Source organism: Hemitrygon akajei, chromosome 26 (genome assembly GCF_048418815.1).
Source record: "Hemitrygon akajei chromosome 26, sHemAka1.3, whole genome shotgun sequence".
NCBI classification, from domain to species: domain Eukaryota; kingdom Metazoa; phylum Chordata; class Chondrichthyes; order Myliobatiformes; family Dasyatidae; genus Hemitrygon; species Hemitrygon akajei.
Genome location: NC_133149.1, coordinates 23,847,328 through 23,868,255, shown reverse-complemented (window position 1 = coordinate 23,868,255; position 20,928 = coordinate 23,847,328). Strand labels below are relative to the sequence as shown.

Sequence of the window (20,928 nt, the reverse complement as noted above, 5' to 3'; positions counted from 1 at the left end):
TTAGAATAAAACAGAGTGCTGATTTGGGGGAAATAACCGCAAAAAAGCGAGCACCGCCTCTGCCTTGGGAGTGGGGTCTTCTGCATCGTAGTGGCGTGAAGACGAATTAAAGTTTGCAGCAGTAACAAAAGGAAATCTCTTCGGTCTGCCCCATCCTCTCATTAAAGTGGAATTGCGCCGAGGTGGAGTGGATGGAGTTTCCTTTTATCCTTCCCACCATCACAGCTCAGCACGCTGGGTTTCAGAGTACTGTGCGTGACTCACGGCTCTCCTCTCTGCTCTCCAGAGAGCCTTATTAATCTCATAATTAAACATTTATTGGTGCAAGCACCTGGTTTCTACTTTCCCCCCGAGGGACCCTGATCATACACTCACAGGAAGAGAGACACGGAGAGAGAGAGAGAGAAAGAGAGAGAGAGAGCAGCGAGAGAGAAGAGTGAAAAACCCACCAGACTGCTAGCCTCAGTGAGCTGAACGGCTAGGCAGCACAGACTGAAGTTATTTGAACAGTCCAGTGAAGACATTCCAGACCTCCACTATTGCCTCGCTTGAGCTGTACCCGCACAATTTTCCCCTTTCTTTTTAACATAAATTTCTCTTAAAAATAACCTAATGTGTAATCATGATGTTGAGATATCTGCTGAAAACACTACTTCAAATGAACCTTTTTGCGGATTCAATCTCCGCCGATTCCGCTAATTCAACCGACCCGCTCTTCGTTTACAACGCCAGCCTGTCAAGCTTCGGAGAAAACGTCACCGACAGTGGAAATCTGACTTATGTCAACGGTGAGTCGCCCCTGTAAATTGTGATTAAAACATTCTTGTAGAAAGCGCCAGTTTGAAGAAGGGTGCTTAGTGATATTTTACCGTTAAGTACTCCGAAGTTGGGGTAAGGAGCTCGTGATTTAACAAACTTTAAACGATGAGCTTAGCAAGGCAAGATCTGAACACTGCAAACTGTAGGGCAGAGAAAGTTTAGTCCGTTAATCCGTATCGTAATTGTCTTCGAGTATAATTTAAATTTGATCAAAAACAAATTTATGTTTTAAATTATACTGCTCTTCCGTTTGATTCCGGGCATCCAGCTATTACAACAGCTGCTGTCATAAAACCTTTTTATTGCTATGAAATTCTTATTAATATTTTATTGCACAGATTATTTTTTCAGAATAAGAATTATCTCAGCATTAAACTTGGTAATAAAGATATAATTACAAATCAATTTCTAGCCACTCATGAATAATTCTTAAAATAATATTTTTGAAAGATGTGATATCTAACGATATTAGACTATATATATTACATAAAGAATCTGTTTAATTCAGAGTTCACAGTAATTTCAGTGGTTAACAACTACTGTACAGGGTATATGGTGTGAGACCTGCAATTGAAATGATTGTGACCTCTTTAAAGCACTCTTTCCTCATATTACTATCTTGATTGGAAGCCCCACTGACTGTAGGATTGTGTTAGCTGATATCTCATTTCAAAACCATATACCCTAATATCAAGGTTGAGAACTGAGGGACTGCTGGCTTCTTTATTGGATCAATAAAACAGATTTTTCTAGTGAAAGTAGATTTGCTCTCCCCTTTGGAAGGAAGAGTGAAATGTACCACAATCAATGCTTTAAATGTCTATTTTCACACTTTTGCCATAAAAGGTAATCGGGGAGATGTAACTGAGAAGACAAGTAGGTAAAGGACTAAATGTTTGTGATGTCTCCTGCCACACCAGCCTGGCACATAGTAAATATTTTATGGAATTCTTCAAAAAAATCTGACTGTGCACACCAACCCCACCCTGCAAACATCTGATCCAACACTCCTAAATTCTATGACATTGTTTATTTTAAAAGAATGGTGAAAGCTCAAATGAAGATTTGCAAAATAAATCCAGCTGTGAGCAAAGATGGTGAGAGCTGAATATTGTCATGGTGTATCAGCCGAATCTGGGATGAACAACTATTTCCCCTGCCTCCCTCACCCTTGCTCTCTCTCCACCTTCAAAGGAGAGAAGGTTGCAGTCAAAACTCTTCCCTCATCTGTGATCAACAAAACATCAGGTTTAAATGGTTGGTTTGCTTGTAGACGTGAAGCAATTCATGTGGGGCTCAGCCTTGGCATTGGCCTGAAGAGGAGAATTTAAGGCATTCCAAGAAATGTCTTGAAACTCAAATGGGGTGATTGAAGAGAAAGTAATTCAGCCCCTAGTTGAGAGCAGAACACAATAACGTGTTATATAGAAGAGGTTAAATGAAGAAAAATAGAAAGAGGTTTTTTGTGGAACACAAAACCATTGGCTCACACCAGCTCTGTATGTGAAGTCTGTGTACAAATGAGGTTTGTGAGGAATGAAGAATCTTAACTGTGAGTGAGCATTGACTAGGCTGGAATGGGGTTCTTTACAACTGAGGAGGTTGAAGACAATTTAATTGAGGTCTATATAGTGAGGGGTTTGGATATCATGAATTTGATGGACCTATTTACCTAGCCAGGAGGTCAAGAATTATTGGACATAGATTTCAGGTAATCGATGAATGGATCAGAAGGGAGCTGGTAGCATGTATTTCCAACAAGGGCTGTTGTGAATCTAGAACTGGCTCTTTAAAAGGGTGTCAGAACAGCAGTTCAAAAAAAAATACACAGATAGGAACTACAACCAATGTATTTATGGACCTAGACCAATGGTAATTGGAGTTAGGAACAATCACTGCTCTTTAAATGCTGAGAGCATGATAGGCAGAATGGCTTTCTCACTTCTTTTGATTCTATGTACAGAATATAAATGTAGTCTTCACAGTGTCAGACAAGGGGACTTCCATGAATGGGATCTAATGACACCCTTCTTTCCAGAAAAATTCTTCCCCAGGTACCTTCAATAAACAAAATGTCGAACCCTCCGTCTGTATAAAAGCAAACCAGGAAACATAATTCCCCAAGCATTAGAAATGCAAAGAGCAAATCTTTGTTAATTGTATTCTTTGAATAAATTGAGCGTCTAATCTTGTGATAATGATTATGATGAAGAACTGCTGGTGCTGCTCTCAAAGGGTTAGTACTCATTTTATTTCACTGAATGATCTTTAGGTGAAGCCACCAGGTTCTTTTCTATTGTTGTGTGTGTGGCGTTAAAATTTCATCAAACAAATTGTTGTATGTGATATTCAATATTTAACAATTCTGTTTTTGGTGCATTGATGAGTTGTCCATTTCTCAGGTCACACTTTTGTGGAATGTTTGCAAAATGCTCTACATTTTTGTTTTATGTATGGCCTTCTCTAAGAGTATTAGCAATTTTAAAAAGAAAATAAGATTAATCTGCCAATTGGTAGTTTAATGGATTATCTAGCATGGCACTGGGACTCACAGACCGAAAGATCCTATAGTTAATCCCTATTCTGTGTTAAATTGGCTGATCTGAATCAAGGAGAGAGGTAGTAGTGTTACAATTAACCAGACAACCCCTGGATTATTTTACAAGGTTTCCTCCTGAGTGACTTTCACTGAGTAGTCTATGATCACTAGCATTGCGCTTGACTTATCCACAGTTTAAAAGCATAATTTGCAAGCTGTTTTTTCATTCCAAGCTCTTACATGGAGAATTAAGAGGAATTTTTTATTCTCTTACTTTGGGTAACTTGAGAAGAAAAAAGATTAGGAATGAAACAAGTCAGGGCAATTACCCTGAGATGATTCCTGTCCTGACTCTGATTTCATCTTCCAGCATCACCAGCCATACCCAGTTATAGAGCAGTAGTTGTACACATCTGCCCTTTGTCTTATCTCCTGCAACAGGATCATGTCAATACAAAGGATCCTGAGTGAGAGGGCAGCGCTTGTGTGACTGGACAAAGTTCGAGGTACGGCTGCTGAAGGTGATGGACATATTGAGGGCATAAAAGTAATTTCTACAAAGCAGAAGTATGACTTTAACAAAAGAGCAGAATTAAAGAATAAGGATATTTCTTTGGTGGAACTGAATTATGTGCTTAGAATTTCTAAATTGGGATTGCTTTGAGAAAACACTCTGCATTGCCTGATGAGATATTGTGAGCCGACTTATTCAGAACACGTATACAATTTCATTACCAGGAGAAAAACTCATTTAGTGTCATAGAATAAAATTGTCAAATAATAGAGCACACAATAAGACCATTTGGCCCATTGTGCCTGTGTTGGCATTTAAAATATCTCTACAATTCATCCCTCTTCTGTGTTCTTTCCCTGGTACAGAAAAGCTCTTCAAATATTTACCCAATTTTCCCTTGTAAGTTATATTGAGTTTTCTGGCATCATCCTCTCAGACAGTGAATGCTATATAATAACAACTTGCTCCATAATTTTATTTCCCTCTGATCACCTCTGGTTCTTTTGTTAATGAATAATTCTGCATCTACAAATTACAAAAAACTTCTATTTAAAGTATTTTTTCTGTATTTGCTCTCTCAGACCTCTTCAAGTTTTGGACACTTTTGCCCTTAGTATCTTCCATTCTAAATCTTTCCTGAAGTTCCACAGTAATATGCCATTCTGGAAACACCTTCTACATTGCATTTAATATCCTAACACCATTCTTAAAGTGATCTGCATGAACTGGCCACAAAACTCCACCTGTGACTTAACTTGTGTTTTTGAAAGGTTTTGCCTAACTTTGTTGGGGTACTATATCTCTCATTAATAACTTAAAAGATCTTTGTTCATGTCAAAGGTGCCTTTTCAGTCCCTAGATGGAGAGGTTAATTTTATTCCTGAAACATTTAACCTTCAATACAGTGGAGATTATCAGTCTTTCAATAAACCCTCTAATTTCAGTAGAGTTTACAGTTTATTGACACTGTGCTGAGGTAGAGATGTGTACACTGGTTAAATAACTGCACGGGGGGGGGGTGGATATTACAGTCTGAGATCGCAAGTTGGCTCTGTTGGTGATGCTTGTCACTCTAGGTCAAAACTAAGAGTGTGGTCATGACATTGGCTGGAGTTACATTGCACTACTGAGCGACTGCTGTTCTCTCCGTCCTCTGGATCAGACCACCACTGGCACCAATTTAATTAAGCCATTGCTTTAGGCAATTGTAAAAGGTTTTGCATCACTATTTTGGAGATGTGTGGGAATCAACCCAGCAGATACTGGCCACTATTCTCCATATGTGCAAGGTCACCAGAATGCAGGTTAATTAATGATGAAAACTACATTCACGTTGGCCTAAGTTTCATTGAACACTGGATGTAAATAAGGTAAAGTGATCCATTTTAAAAGTGAATCATTTCTTTCCAAAGTAAGCAGGTGATGCTTATCAGTTGACTTCAGCTGTGGTGATCTTCCAATAGGCTTTAGTCTTCTCAGGTAACAGTGAGAAAGTGTTCTAGAGGAGCTGCTATCATGTCCTGTTTGGTGGGGGGGGGGGGGAGAGAGAGAGAGAGAGAGAGAGAGAGAGAGAAAATGCACCCAGTGAAGGCAGCACGGTATTGGCTGCCACAGCCCCTGATGGCCAAATATCTCAGCAGCTCCCATTGGCCACAGCAGGTGAAGTGGGTCAGACTGGTGCCCGCTCAGGGAGGCAGGACAGAAGGAGAGAACAACTATTTCAAACTTGATGGAATTTAAATTAAGCAACGTTGTTATTTTTGGTATTGAAGTGGAAGATATAAGTTGGATCCGAAACAAAGACACTATGATTCCACTTGACCCAGTAAATAAATCATAATGTGTACTGTAGTTGTTTGAAACAGTAATGTGTTACATAATTTAAACATGGAATCAGGCCATTTGACCCAACTATTATATGCTGAGTGATTGTGCTTTACAAGAAATGCCTCCCAATTCATTTCATACAATATATCTATTGTGCACTCTTTCCTTTCATAAACTACATATTTTTATTTGCTACAACCAGTATGTGAGCACGTTCCCCATTTTAACTACTCCTTGGGTGAAGATGTTTCTGCTGAATTGCCTACTTCTATTTCTACTGAAGGCGTGAGTGGGGCTATCTCTACTTCCGCTCTGTTGTACTTTACCGCAATGCCAAAGATCACTTCTGTCAACTCCACGTTAACGGAAAGAATCTCAGCTTGTCCGGACTTGTTATATCTGTTTCCCTCCGAACGTGTTGATGCTTTGGAAGTTGCTGCTGACTCTCTGCCCCTAAATCTGTCGCTCAGCACCCTCCGCTGTTGTTCTGTCACGGGCTCCTCCTGTATTTTGCAGGTGGCCACCTCACTGTCCAGACACGTTTCAAAGCTGCCGAAACCAGCAAGACAATCCGTTCCTTTAAACGGGCACGTCAGCTCCAGCCTTGGTTTATCTGTCCTTGCTTCCTATTTGCATGGGTCGTCGATATTTTATAATCCGTTAATGGATGGGCTGTATTTGACAGGCGCACCAGGGGCGCGCACATCGATGTGTCCCTGTGTCATGCAAATTGGCTGATTGCAATCTGAAAGCCTGTTACTATTCCGAAGGTTAGAAGTCAAAGGCTGATGGTTTTCCAAGACGAGTGCACATTGTAATCCGACTGTCTGTCACTATGGAGACACCCGGTTTGAAGTCCAGGCTGGTGGAGTACCAGTGTCGACCCACACTGGAGCATTTATCACCGGTGCGAGGGTGATAAATGCTCCGAACAGAGCCTCTTCCCGGAGTAAAGACTTTTTTAAAAAAGCTGAGATGATTTTCAAATTACTTTAGCTTTATTCATTCCTAATATTAAACAAAGCCTACAAAATATTGCTCTACGTAAAAATGAACCTTTGACTCAACTCATCCACGGCCTCGATTTGCACCCAGGGTCCTGCTGATCCGTATTTTCTCGGAATGCAGAGGGCCAGGTGAACGGACATCTTGAGGCAGACAGGTCTGGGGTGAGCGGGGCAGGCTCTGTCAGTCAGGCAGGGCAATCAGGGGGTCTCGTGTGTGTCCCCCCCCCGAAAGCCGTGGTAGCCTTCAGCAGTGTGCTGGCTGGAGAGAGAAAAATATTTAACCTTTTTTGTTTAAAGCCTGACACTGAACAAATACATAGATAAGTAATTAAAATATTAACTTCAGTAAAATTTAACTTTAAGTAAAATCCATAACTGCACTCACCTTTCTCGGAGGTGCTGATGAACACCTCAAGTGAATGGGTTTGGTGACCAGATGTCTGTCCTCTGGATGTCAAGCTAAGTAAGCTTCCTTGCAGATCCACTTATTGGGGCTGGTTCAGACCTTCCTGTCTGACTTTGCCGACATGTAACACCGGGTATGCCGAAGCACAAAGAAGTGATGACCAGCAGTTGTCTTTGGAACGCTGGTTGTCAGCCAATATTCAAAGATCAAAGTAAATTTATTATCAAAGAAGGTATATGTCATCACTTACTACTTAGAGATTCATTTTCTTGCAGGCGTCCACAGTAGTACAACTACAGTAGAATCAGTCAAAAACTATGCACAAAAAAATCTAACAAACGACCAGTGTGCAAAAGAAGACACACTGCAAATACAAATCTACAAATGAAACACAGACAAATAAATAATGCTGAGGAACATGAGTTGTAGAGTCCTTGAAAATGAGTCCATAGATTGTGGAATCTGTTCAGAATTGAGGTGAGTGAAGTTATCCACTCTGGTTCAGAAGCCTGATGGTTGAAGGGTATGACAACCCACATGCAATGTTTTAGGACAGCCTCCTCCCGTATGCAATCATTTTTCTGAATGGTCCAAGAAACCATGAACGCTACCTTATTATTCCTCTTTTTTGCTATTTATTTTTGTCACTTGTGTAACCTTTTATGTAACAACCCTGCCCAGGCCTGCGCCCTGGAAACTTTCCAAGGCGCAAATCCATGGTCTCTCGAGACTAACGGATGCCTATATGTATTGTACTGTACTACTGCCACAACACAACAAATTTCATGACATATGTCAGTGACTTCTGACTTCCGGTGGTTACTGAAGTGTCAAATGAAGTGTTGTGATTTGAATCTTGCTTACACCCTGAGTAGACCATTGGACAAAGATGGGTGGTCTGAAAAATTCCAAAGCACAAGTAACTTCCCAAACTCTTTTAACACTCACTTTCCCCATGGACTAAGCTGCCAATGACACTTTGCTGGCTGCTATGATTCCAAATGAATTTTTATCAGTGGCTAAAATCCATCTGCACTCAAGCTCTGATCTCACTCCACAGCCTTAAGTCTTAAACTATGTTTTGACTTGCTAGTCACTGGCTTAGACATCCATCCCTCCCCGCACAACACAAAATTTGATGATTGCATCAGTTTGTTTATCCAGGTATGCTACGCGATGGGAAGTCACTTTGAGTTGGGCTCAACAGTAATATCTGGCCAGGGCTAAACCAAACAGAACTGTTTTGAGAATGATGCTGTCGGATCTCCATCACATGTGGTGAGGTGCCAACATTCCTCTCGCTCAAGGGAAGGTGCAATAATGCAGCTGGTGCCTTGGTGCCATTGTTGCTTTAATGTGGCTCACTGAGGCCAAGGTCTGAACAAGAGATGAGGTAGGTAGGCAATGTGATTCTTAAAGGTAAAACTGGTGTCATCTTCCAAAAACATCTTCTCTGTAATGCATACAAAATACTGGAGGAACTCAGCAGGTCAGGCAGCATCTATGGAAATGAACCAGTAGTCAACGTTTCAGGCCGAGACCCACCATCAGGACTGGAAAGGAAGACGGGAGATCCCAGAATAACAAGGTGAGGGGAGGGGAAGGAGGATAGCTAGAAGGTGATAGGTGAAACCAGGTGGGTAGGAAAGGTAATGGGTTGGAGAGGAAGGAATCTAATAAGAGAGGAGAGGAAATCCATCTTCGATAGATCTTTTGCTGAAGCTTTAGAAAGAGGGAAGTGGGAACGGAAAAGGTAGCAAAGAACTGGAGAGGTTCACCACGGTGGAACATTTCAGTCATGAGGAGAGACCGAATGGGCTAGGTCTGTTTTGCTCAATGCAGTGAAGGTAAGGGACATCCTGAAAGTGAAAAATTATGAGGGGCACAGATAGGGTACGTAACAAAGAAAAGGAATCCCCATAGCAGAGGTATCTAAAACTAGAGGGCATAGGGTCAGGGTAAGGGTTAAAAGATTTGAATGGGATCTGAAGAAACTGTTTTCCACCCAGAAGATGGTTGCAATATGGAGAGTGGTGGTGATAGAAGCACACACAACATTTAAGAACACTTGAAGTGTGAGGGCATAGAAGGCTCCAGACCAAGTGCTGATGAATGGGAAGGGTACAGACTCTGATGATCAGGGTTGACGGAGTGGTCCAAATGGCCGATTTCTGTGCTGTGTGATTGCGTGGCTCCAGTACAGGGTGGTAATGATCTGTAGATTTGTCTTCAGTGAGAGGTGAGCAGTCATCCACAAGAAATGCATAAAGCACTTTATGGCTGGGAAAGAAATCTAATTTCTTTTGCACAGTGGCTTTTTGCAATCAGCAATGCTTGAACAGGCAGTTGAAGCTAGCTCAAAATGACTTCTAAAGAGAATGGGATAAACAATTGAAGAAAAAATATCAAGGAGGCCATGTATGATGGGATTCCTATTTCATCAAAAGAACCAGGACAGACAAAATGGGCTGAATAGCCTCCAATGGTATAACATTCTATGAATCCATGTGAATGGCCTGTCACAGTTTGGTTTTGCTATGATCCTCCACCCTGCTGTGATATAACTCCTAAGTGCCAGGCACTGACTAGCCTTTCCTACACCACCCCTACATCTCACCCATCTTGACATCTCATCCCTCTCTACACCCCGTACATTACATCAAGCCTCCAGGTTCTCTCCTCCTTTGAGGTGGTTTATGTGGGGAGACTGTGATAATGTGTAGGAGGAAATTGACATCAGATCTCGGACCAGCCCTAACCATCTCATATATCCATTGACTACAATGCTGGACCAAACGAGATTTCAGAACATCACACTCAATCCATTCGACATCTGCTATCTTACTGTAGGCAGTGGACTTAAGGTAGGTCCTATGTGTATTTCCTAACTAAATGACACATGACAATTTACTGTTAAAGGCAGAAGGGAGTCTTGCATGGGGTGTGATATTCTTAATACTTTAGCAATGAAGAACAGCAGCATTTTAACAGCTTTCTCCTTTTATAAAAGACATGAATCCCATGGTCCCCTGTACTCTTCTTCTTCTCCTTCATCTTAATCCCATCACCCCTTTACTGGGGTGTAGGCCGTCAATAGCAGCTTTTCAAGGTCCTCTGTCCTGGGCCAAAAGTTGATGGGCCCTATGGCTTCTGCTTTCACCACTCAAATTCATACATGTTCTAGGCGAAGATCCTTCCTCTCTCAGGAATAAGGTCTTTTGAAATTTTGCTGGTGTTTCTGTACTACTGGGTTTTTACAGGATGGAGTTGCTCATCCCATGCCCACTCCTCCTTTTGCAGCCAGGCTTGGGATCGTCATTGGCAGAGTTCTCTGTACCCTTAGGTGAATGTAAAAGTCCCAATAGCAGCAATGAAGAATATTTCTTCCTGCTAGTATTTATCTCTTAATCAGCATCTCTCGATGACATTATTCAACTGATTGTGGAACCTTGCCGTGTGAAAATTGTCCTCTACATTGTCAGAGTAATTACATTTAAAAATATTACTAGGCTGGAAACCATGTCCATCAAATAGCAAAATTTGATGCTCCGGCTTCCTTGAAGTTCGCAGGAGAGAGAGTGTGCTTCACTCCACAAAAGATGGAGGTCCTGGTCAATGAGAGATGCTCGTTGTATGGAGGTGGTGAGGGCTGTGGGCAAGAGTCCCACTAGGGTTACTACGGGAAAGGTCTGGCAGGCAGAGGCTCCATTGGCCTCCTCCAGAAGTGAGAACATGCACAATGGAGCAATGACCGCATGAGTTACTGTATATGGAGGTGAGCATTAGATTAATGAAACTACTGCCCTCTCACAAACATCTGCACGTGCACAGACTGCTGTTACTCCATCCTTCTGTACTCTGCCTCACCTCAGCTCTGACTTCACCTGCATAGATGCCAAGCTGCCAGATATTGAGGCGTCATGTATTTCAATGCAGCAAGGGAGGTCTCAGTTGGTGTGCCAGCTGCTGGCATTGCTATTCACCAAGGATGACTCACTGAGTATAGTACTAACAGCATGCATTTCTAGATGATTAACTTGAGATTAAATTGATGCTACTGATCAAGGAGTGTTGTTTTCCAGATAAAGAGGCTAGTGATTGTGGGATAAGTTCAATACACCTGTTGTGACAATAATAATAATTGATTGTGACTTATAATGTGATGTTGATTCCTACCTGAAGTCTTTGTTCAGTCTGCTCCTATAGCCTTACATTGGTGGCATTAGCCTGTCCTAGGAGACCTTCCTAAGTGTTGGATTAGGGTCCATGGACCCCTCAGTTAATGGTAAGGCTCCGTGGTATAAAAAAGGGTTGGGAAACCCTGATGTAGATACTTTTGATGGTGAGGAGGGATATACTACCATCTGCAACTTCTTACATCCTTCTGGATTCAAATTGCCGTGATTCAGCAAGTCAGGATACTTATAAGATTGGGATGGAAAGTGGCAGAAATGAGTAAGAATTTATCAAAAGTATTACTATGCCCTTGTGCATGATATTACAACATGAAATTTGTTAAAAAAGTGAAATGGGAGTTTGTATTGATGAAACCATGTTTTCTTCCCATGGCCCATAATGAAATGATCACTTGTTTAAAGTGAATTCCACTTTCAGTTCCATGAGGAATTTCTTGTTACTAAACATTTGTGCCTTCAACTGCTGGCTCCACATCACACCCTACCTCCCCCCACCCACCCGCCCTAGCAGTACATCACCTTATCCATTGCACATCAATCTGATTGATAGATTGTGATGTACATGATTCTCCGATGAATTGGTTACAATGGTCAATACTAGACATTGATATTGAACTGCTACCCAAAGCATAAAAGCTCTCAGTCACTGACACTTGCCCAGTGCAGATCCTTTGAGATCAGTGGAATTTGCACAGAGGACTGAGTTGTTCCTGTGGTGGGAAATAGTGAAAAAGTTATGGCATCAGGGACTTACTCATTTCTGTGCTATAACCGACGCATGTCAACCTGCAAGACAGAATGTGAGAGATTATTGAGTGTTGTCTAGGGTTTGGTACCTGTTTGTTGCTGCATTCGATTAAAATGATTAAAAAGTAGAGAGAGTTACTTGCTTTACCTTGGGAACTATGATTTTTCACACTCTTTAGGAGGAAGCAGAGAGTGGAGGAAAGGGAAAAAGAGAGAGAAAGAGTGAGAGACAGCTCTATCAGAGAGTCTCTGTATCCTATGTCGACAATCTGTCTTCTTTGCTTAGCTTGGAGATAAGACTATGGGTGCTGAGCAGGGACACTGCCCAGTAATTGCTATGTAGTCCTGGCTACCCAGACTCTGCCTCATCTTTTAGGCTCAGGATCTCTTTGCTGCTAGTCCTTCACATTGAGAGTGCAAGGTTATCCTGCAATGCAAGTATGTTTCCACATCTAGCTTGGTATGTGCCATCCCTCCCACACTAATACAGGCAACAGAAGTCTCATCTTCAGGGCAGCAGTTATCTCCTCCACTACTATCCTGGTTCTTCAGCTCTTGTAGTATCTCTGCACTGCTGGTGTGGTTGGACCCCAAACTGGTGTGAACAGCCATAGAGGTAGGAGGTAGTCCTTGGGCCCCATGATCTATCGCTCAGTGTAGTTCTGGCTGCTGAACAGTCATGTAGACTTGCTCAAGATGGTCATAAGATTATACACTGGTAATACACACATGGCCAGAGACACATTCAGTGTCCACCATGGCAACTGTGGAATTTAAATTCTGGATTTTAAAAAAAAGATCAACCAATCCTAGTAATGATGATCAGGAATGTACTGAATTGAAAACACCCATCCGATTCACCAACAAGGAAGAAATCTGTGATTCTTCTTCAATCTGGTCTTTAATGGAATCCAGACATAGCAATGTGTCATTGGTTATAGCATGGCAAGCTGTCCAGATAAACCAAATGGATCATCTAGCATTAACTAGGGCCACAAATCTGGACAATGAGGTCTACCTTGCTAAGTTCTCTCATGCAAACCTTGTGTCCAAGTTGGGAAGCTGTTCTACAGGTGATTTAACTACAACCTAACATAATTGTTCTCAGAAAATCACCCTTTACTAGCAATGTGCCAGACCCCACCATTACAACCCCTATGTGTATCCTGTTCCACTGGCAGTGGTAAACCAGATGAGGACTAGCTTTGGGAGTCCACAATGTTGACTCATGAGATCGAGTCCAACATGGGTAAGGAAATCTATTTACTGTGTACTGTCCTCTCTCACTGGAGGAACCATTGCTTCTCCATGTTAAACAACCTGGTAGCAAAAGGCACAGTATGCATTCTGGATGGAAGACCTTGATGTCCATAACCAGGATGGTTGTAACACTACCATTTATCAAGCTGATCAAACAGTGAAGGAAATGGGGTGGCCAGACTGGACAAGTAAATAGGTAACAGGAAGAGGAGGCTCAAAGAGCATCCTCATCTTTAACAATGGCAATCCCAGCATGTGAAAACTGAAGGCAATACTGAAGCCTTCACAACTGTATTGATTTAGATATGCCAGGAGATGATTCATCTCATCTTCTTCCTGAGATCCTCACCACTCTCCAAATGAGGCGACATTCAAAATGATTGTTGATTGCACTGAATACCGCAAAAGGCATGGGTCTAGTTCAATAGTACAAGACTTGTGCTCCAGACCCAGCCATACATCAAGCCAGGTTGTTCCAGTACAGTTACAACACTGGCATTTTCCCAACAATGCAGTAAAATTGCCCTCTTGGGTAGAAAATTCCAAAGCTTCAGAATTCGTGGGTGAAGACATTTCTCCTGAACTCTATCCTGTATGACTGATCCTTTATTTTGAGATGGTGAACCCTAAATGTAGACACCCCAGCCAGGGGAAATATCAACTCTGTATCTACCCAAGTCAAACACTGGAAGAATCTTCTATGGTACGTTTAGAGCATAAGGGACTTGTCAACCAATACAGTATTTTTGTCAGCACATTGGGATTGATTGAATTGACGTACTGCTGTGGTGAGGTTACTGTGGCTGAAGCTTGTTGGAGTCTGAGTCTAATCCCACATGGCAGCAAAGGACACTTCAAGTTATTCAATAAATCTAGGATGCAAAAACAAGTATAAGCAGCAATGACCTTGAAATGAGATTCGCTTAGGTTTATTTATTAATCACATGTACATCGAACCATACAGTGAAATATATTGTTTGCATTAACAACCAACACAATCTGAGGGTGCGCTGGAGGCAGCCCACAAGTGTCGTCACACATTCCTGCACCAGCATAGTATGTGCTCCGGGTTCAGCAGAACAAAACACAGCTAACATACAACAAGCAACAACAGCAAAACAAGCCCTTTTCCTACCCCTCCCATCCACACACACAAATAGGCCCCCAACTGTAGGACAGGCTGCCTCTGGGCCTCAGACTCACAGACATTGGCTTCTGACCACCGGACTCGCCAACATTGACCTTCGGGCTTTCACCTCTGAACTCGCCAACCTCTGGGCTTCGACCGCAGAATTAGCTGATCACGGGCCTCCGACCTCAGGACCTGCTGACCAACCTCAGACCTCCAGGTTGTTGTAAAGCCCCGTCTGGTTCATTTACACCATCCAGGGAGGGTAATCTGCCTTTCTTCCCAAGTTTGGAATTGCTCCTCGCTCCCATCCGACCTCTTGGAAACAGAGAGTGGAAAACAAACAGTGAATATGGCAAGACTGCCCCCCGATACACTGATGCCTCACTGGACGCTGTTCTGGGGAGTTCAAGGACATGCAGGGAGACCATCTTCCCTGCTGATGAAAGAAAGAAGCTGACAGCCGGCTCAGGGATGTGTGGCTGGTTGCTGGTGTCAGCAGCGTGAGTGTGGGCTCTTCTTCCCGGAATCAGTGTCACAAGCAGTTTAATTACCTTATCACATCAGAAAAGGTGAGTACAATGACAAAGTGTGTGTATTTCTCTAACCTCCCCCCCCCCCCCCCACTCTCACTGCCAACCCATCAATCTTCACATCACCTTATCATACAGGTGCACACCTCCCTATTTATGCTGTTACTCGCATTCTCATCTCTGCGGCTCGACTGACATTCACCTTCATCTTTATGCACTGTCACACCTCTCTCTTTCATTGCCACAATCAATAAATGTTCTACTTTCATCCATCCATGCGAATAAGCCATTATGCTCATTAATCTTTTCTCTCTTTCCCTGCAGGACTGAGTGCAGATTTCCTGACTACAGCAGACAGTCAATGGTGGTCCTTCCGAGCTCAGATGGTTTCGAGAACAGATTGTTGAGGAAGTGGCTCTGGAGAGAACCTGGATGTCAGAACGTGTGATATTTAGTGGCAGAGAGCTGGGGATCTCTGATCAACAGATAGAATTATACCTCACCTCAAACTGTGCATCCAGTTGTCTGGATTAAGTGCCAGGTCAACTGATCACGTGCATCGATAAAGCCACACAAATTCTCATCTTGAATGTTCAAATTCATGGGCAGTCTTTCGTAGGGTCTGCTTAACCTCAGGCACCGAACAGCAGGAAGACCTCGGAAGAGGGTGTGTCAGAACAGAGCTTCACTTCTTGGTGGGACTGGTACGATGGACAGACGGGTTTTCACTGGTGCCTCATACAGCACGAGGGGTGGAAGCAGTGGCAATATTGCAAAGTAGATGGTGTCGAATACAGGATCCTTCAAACCATGTTCATCTGGGTTGTCCCTCCAGACTAACAGCCATCCTCTGAGGTAGTAAGGACGAATACATGCTGGCAGGGACTTCAGGTAGACTGTGTGCTCTTGCAGAGAAAGTAAGGCAAGTCTACCTCAAGCAAGAGAAACATGTTGATGTAAGCCTTTTTGTTGAAGCCCTTCTCCCTGCTTGCAGGTGATGTAGGCTATGGAGAAGCTCCCACAGGCATCTTCAGCTTTCCAGACAGGTTGCCTCTACAGGTACTGAGACCACGGGGGGGGGGGGGGGGGGGGGGGTTAAGTGAAGGGGTCTAAGAAGGGGGAAAAGCAGGGACTGTAGCTGAGGCTCAGTTGTTTCACACAGTATGGAATGGTAACTTTCCGCTCTGTGGGCGTGTGTGTGAAATTAATTGTTCAGGGCCACTTCTGGCCTGTAACAATTCAGTTTATCGAATAGCAAGTGACTTTCAACACCTGGAACAGAGGGATGGTGGAATGATGGTGGGCAGTACACTGATGGTTGACCAAGCCATTTCAGGCTGGTTACAGAACTGCTTTGTGTTGGAGGAAGGAATGAGACAGAGAGGTGTCTGCAGTCAGTATGAACCTCACGGTGCTATGCAGCCACATGTCCCACTCTTCCAACACTTGATGCATCTTTCTCATCTTCCCCCAAATACTGGAAGGTTGGCTTTCCACTCATCAGTGCCCATTACTCACAGCTGTGCTATCATTGCGATGACTAGGGCAGACAACCACCCATTCCTGGAACGTTGTCAGGTGCCTATTGAAGCATCTGCCCAGAGCAGTCAAGTAACCTTAAATACATCTTTGACATCCTGACATCTTGTGTTGGGAGATGGTGCTGTTTGAGGCAGAGATGTTGTTTGTTGATTGGCATCCATTCTGGGATCTGCGTTTATATCAGAGGGGTGAGCCCAACTCTCATATTTCCTTACGATATAGGAGGTCCTTCAGCCCATCTTGTCTATGTTAGCTCATGAAACAATAAAATCAGCCCGATTTCCCCCCCTTACTTTCCAGTAACCCATTCTCTTTCTCCTGCTCATCAACTCTCTGCTAATTCTTCTGCCAATCACTTATATTGGGATTAATTTCCAGCAGCTAGCTAACACTCAAGCAGAATTTTGGATAGGGTGAAAACCGTGAAAGCTGGGGAAAGATGAGCTTTATTCATCATATGTACATTGAAATATACATTATCAAGTGTCATATTTGGGGCAAAGCAAATCAGGAATTTTTGTACGGGGGCAGCCTGCTTCCAGTGCCAACATAACATGCCAACAATCCACTAGTCCCAACTCTACCCGGCACCTGAGGAATGCGGAAACACCTCCTTACAGACAGTGGCAGGAATCAAACGTCAAAAGGTATTCACTGATGCTAGAAAGCAATAGCACTAACCACTGCTGTGTTGCGCAATGTAGTCACAGGGAGAACATGCAAACTTCATACAGGTGTCACCTGTGGTCAGGATAAAACCTGAGTCCCTGTGGGACTAACAGCTGCACCTCTGCTCTGCCACCTTTAGTCTGCTTGGGCAGTGAATAGATTGGTGAGAATGGAGAGATGCAGGTTGAGGGAACCAAGGCGATGGTCCGGGTGCCTTTCACACATTTCCCATGTTTGTGAGCTATCTACACAGGAATGGTGCAGTCCCTAACACTGAAAGAAGGCTTCAGGCTGGTGTGGTGGTGCTTTGAGTATCTGGTGCATCTGATTGGACAGCCTTATCCCTGTGGGAGTCCAACGTGAGTGGCATCGCCAGTGGTGCTTTCCCTGTTAGCTGCGTTATCTATGGCGACATATGTGGCAGTCCCTGCAGATGTTCTGGAGGTACCTCCAGTACATATGGATGCATAGCCAAAGGGCAAGTACTGGTGAAGTCTCCTGGTGGAGTGATCCTGAAGCTAGGCAGCCTGAGGACAGTGGTCACTCTGACAGCCAGAGCACGGTAATGCAGCTCACAGATCCAGATTCAATCCCGACCGTGGTGGAATGCGGGGGAGGAGGTTGCACAGCCTCTCTGTGACCATGTGGATTTCCTCCCAGAGCTCTCGATTCCTCCCACATCCCCGAAATAGGCAGGTTGGGATGCCTGTTGTATGTTGCCCTGGTTTGAGTGGTGAGTTGTAGAAGCCAGAGGGTGGTTGATGGGACTGAGGGGAGAACAAAATGTGTTTGAGCAAGATTAGAAACAGGTATCGGTAGTTGGCATGGGCTCTATGGCCAAAGCGCCTTTTTCCATTCCGAATCTCCACGAATGTGCTCTTGTTCGGATATGATACCATCTGCGTAAAAGTCTGAACCTCCCAGGACACTAATAGAGTCAGTGCTGTTCCAACACAGGGAGGAGGCTGTATCAATTTAGTGCAGGCCCTGCATCTGTGCCCTCTCTGTTTACAGGTTGATGCTAACCCGAGGTCTCTGTGATTTCACAGTTGACTCCATCTGGGTCTTGTGGGTATTTGTTGAATAAGCAACACTCCACTGAATGCAGTTTTATAACTGCAGTAACCACGAGAACTGATCCAGAATTTTATATAGTCTGCAAATTCAGCATAATCCTTTGAAAACTCCCTCCAAATCAACAGGACCTTTGTGTGAAACATCATGAAGTGACAGTATTTATACTAGCAGCACATTATCTTCTCCTCAGTTTCTGTCCAAAAGACAATCTGTACTTTCTGGGTAAAATCCTCAAACCATAATTAGCACTGCTCATAATGTTCAGTTAACACGATTAAATTACAAGCCTGACTGCCCCATTGTGGTCTTAATAGTGGATGTGCTTGGGTTAAACCCAAAGGTTGGTGGGCTCATTCTGCATTTCCAACCCATGGACAATCTTAGTAGATAGCACTGGTAGGGGGGAAGTTGCTACTCAGTTAAAGGGGTTAACTATTCTCAAACTCTTGTATCCTATTAGAAAAGCTTTCCACAAATAATGGCAGAATTCCCCTTTACAGATACTCAGTGGCCACGTTACTAGGTACCTCCTGAACCTAACAAAGTGGTCACTGAGTGTATTTTCATGGTCTCTGCTGCTGTTGCCCATCCACTTGCCAAAGTCTGAGGTGTTGTGCATTCAGAGATGCCCTTCTGTACAGCAATTTCGTAACGTGTGGTTATTTGAGTTACTGTCACCCCTCTCCCCTTTCTCAATCTCTCCGTCTCCATCTCTGTCTACTGGCATTTTTATAAACCTACCAATTCCCTTGACCATCTTGATTATACCTCTTCCCACTCCATCTCCTGTAAAAATGCTATTCCCTTTTCTCAGTTTCTTCATCTCCACTGTACTGTTCCCAGGACGAAGCTTTCCTTTCCAGGACATCCAAGAACATGGTTTCCCTTCCTCCAATATTGATGCTGCCCTCACCTGCATCTCCTCTGTTTCCTGGACATCCACACTCACCCCATCCTCCCGTCGCCTTAACAGGGATAGAACTTTTCTTGTCCTCACCTACCATCCCATGAGCCTCCCCATCCAGCACATCAAGCTCTGCAACTTCCGCCATCTTTAATGAGTTCATACCACCAAACACATCTTTACCTCCCCCTACCCCCCACTCTCAGCTTCCCGCAGGGATCTCTCCCTCCGTAATTCCCTTTTCCATTCGCCCCTCCCCATGAACCTCCCTCCTGGCACATAACTCTGCAGGTGACACTAATGCCACACCTACCCATTCACCTCCTCCCTCATCTCCATTTAGGGCCCCAAACAGTCCTTCCATCTGTTGGAGTCATCTGGCCGGTGCTCCTGATGTGGCCTTCTCTACGTTAGTGAGACCTGACGTAAATTGGGGGAACGCTTTGTTGAGCACCTCCACCTGCAAAAAAAGCGAAATTTCCTGAAGACTAACCATTTTAATTCCTATCCCCATTCCTGTTCTGACATGTTGGTAGATGGCCTCCTCTTCTGTCATGATGAGGCCGCACTCAGGGTGGAGGAGCAGCACCGTATGTTCCATCTATGTAGCTTCCAACCTGATAGCATGAACATCGATTTCCCCCATCTTCATTTTGTATGAGTTGCTCTTGAGTTACTGTCACCTTCCTGTCAGCTTGAGCCGGTCTGGCCTTTCTCCTCTGACAGCTCTCACTAATAAGGCATTTTTGCCCACAGAATTGCTGCTCACTGAATGTTTTTCTTGTTTTTCATACCATTCTCTGTAAACTCTAGAGACCGTTGTGCATGAAAGGAGATGAGCAGTTTTTGAGATACTCAAACCACCCTGTCTGGCACCAGCAATCATTCCACAATCAAAGCCACTTAGATCACATTTCTCCCCCATGCTGATGTTTGGGCTGAACAAAAACTGACACCCCCCCCCCCCCCCCGACCATGTCTGCATGCTTTTATGTTGTGAGTTGCTGCCACATGATTAGCTGATTAGATATTTGTATTAACAAGCTGGTGTACCTAATGAAGTGGCCTCTGAGTGTAATTTCACAGGCAAGGAAGGTTTTTCACTTGGAAACGGGGTGTGAATGGCAGGCAGAGAGGATGAATCAACAGCAGCAGGGCACCAACTGGTTCCATAATGAAACGTCACAAAAGCATTCATAGCAACCATGCTGACCCTCCCTCCTGTTGAGAGAGTGACATTCAAGCAGCATGGAAGAAGAAACACAAGAATAAACTGCAAGATATAAGTGGTTCAGCTGAACTGAGGAGGAAAGCTTGCATCCCACTGGGGGAAATGGAGTGAAGAAAATGACACGACATTTTATTTATTTTCTTTTAATACTGATCTGGAAACAGAAAACGGTTTTGACTTCTCCTTTATTGAGCTGTCTAAAATTGGACCAAGCCATTGGGCCTGACAGACATATCAGGGACTTCATGACACTCACATTTATGTATCAGTGTCTAACACAATTTATGTAGAATGAGTCACAGGCACGAACAATCAAGGCAATTCTGTCCAATGTCTTGGTCAATATGCCTCCCTTCCTTCACCATGAATGTAGAAAATTATATGCTTATTTCCACATTGTTTCTGTAATCATATTGGTTCCTACATAACAGGGACTACAACTCCAAAGTACCTCATGACTGCGAAACACCAGGGGATATCTCGAGGTCATAAAAAATCATTCAATAGACACATTTTCTTCCTCTAATG

At 43.5% G+C, this 20,928-nt stretch overlaps 1 protein-coding gene across 5 annotated transcripts in view; it reads left to right on the top strand.

Annotated features, from left to right (window-relative positions):
• Positions 1 to 261: 261 nt before the first annotated feature.
• robo3 (roundabout, axon guidance receptor, homolog 3 (Drosophila)) overlaps positions 262 to 20,928 on the top strand; it is a 569,123-nt gene continuing 548,456 nt past the window's right edge. For all 5 annotated transcript variants that reach the window (XM_073029734.1, XM_073029732.1, XM_073029730.1 and 2 more), the window contains exon 1: positions 262 to 788. In XM_073029734.1, coding sequence (XP_072885835.1) covers positions 623 to 788 — 166 coding nt within the window. In that variant the 5' untranslated portion in view covers positions 262 to 622. The remainder of the gene's footprint in view (positions 789 to 20,928) is intronic.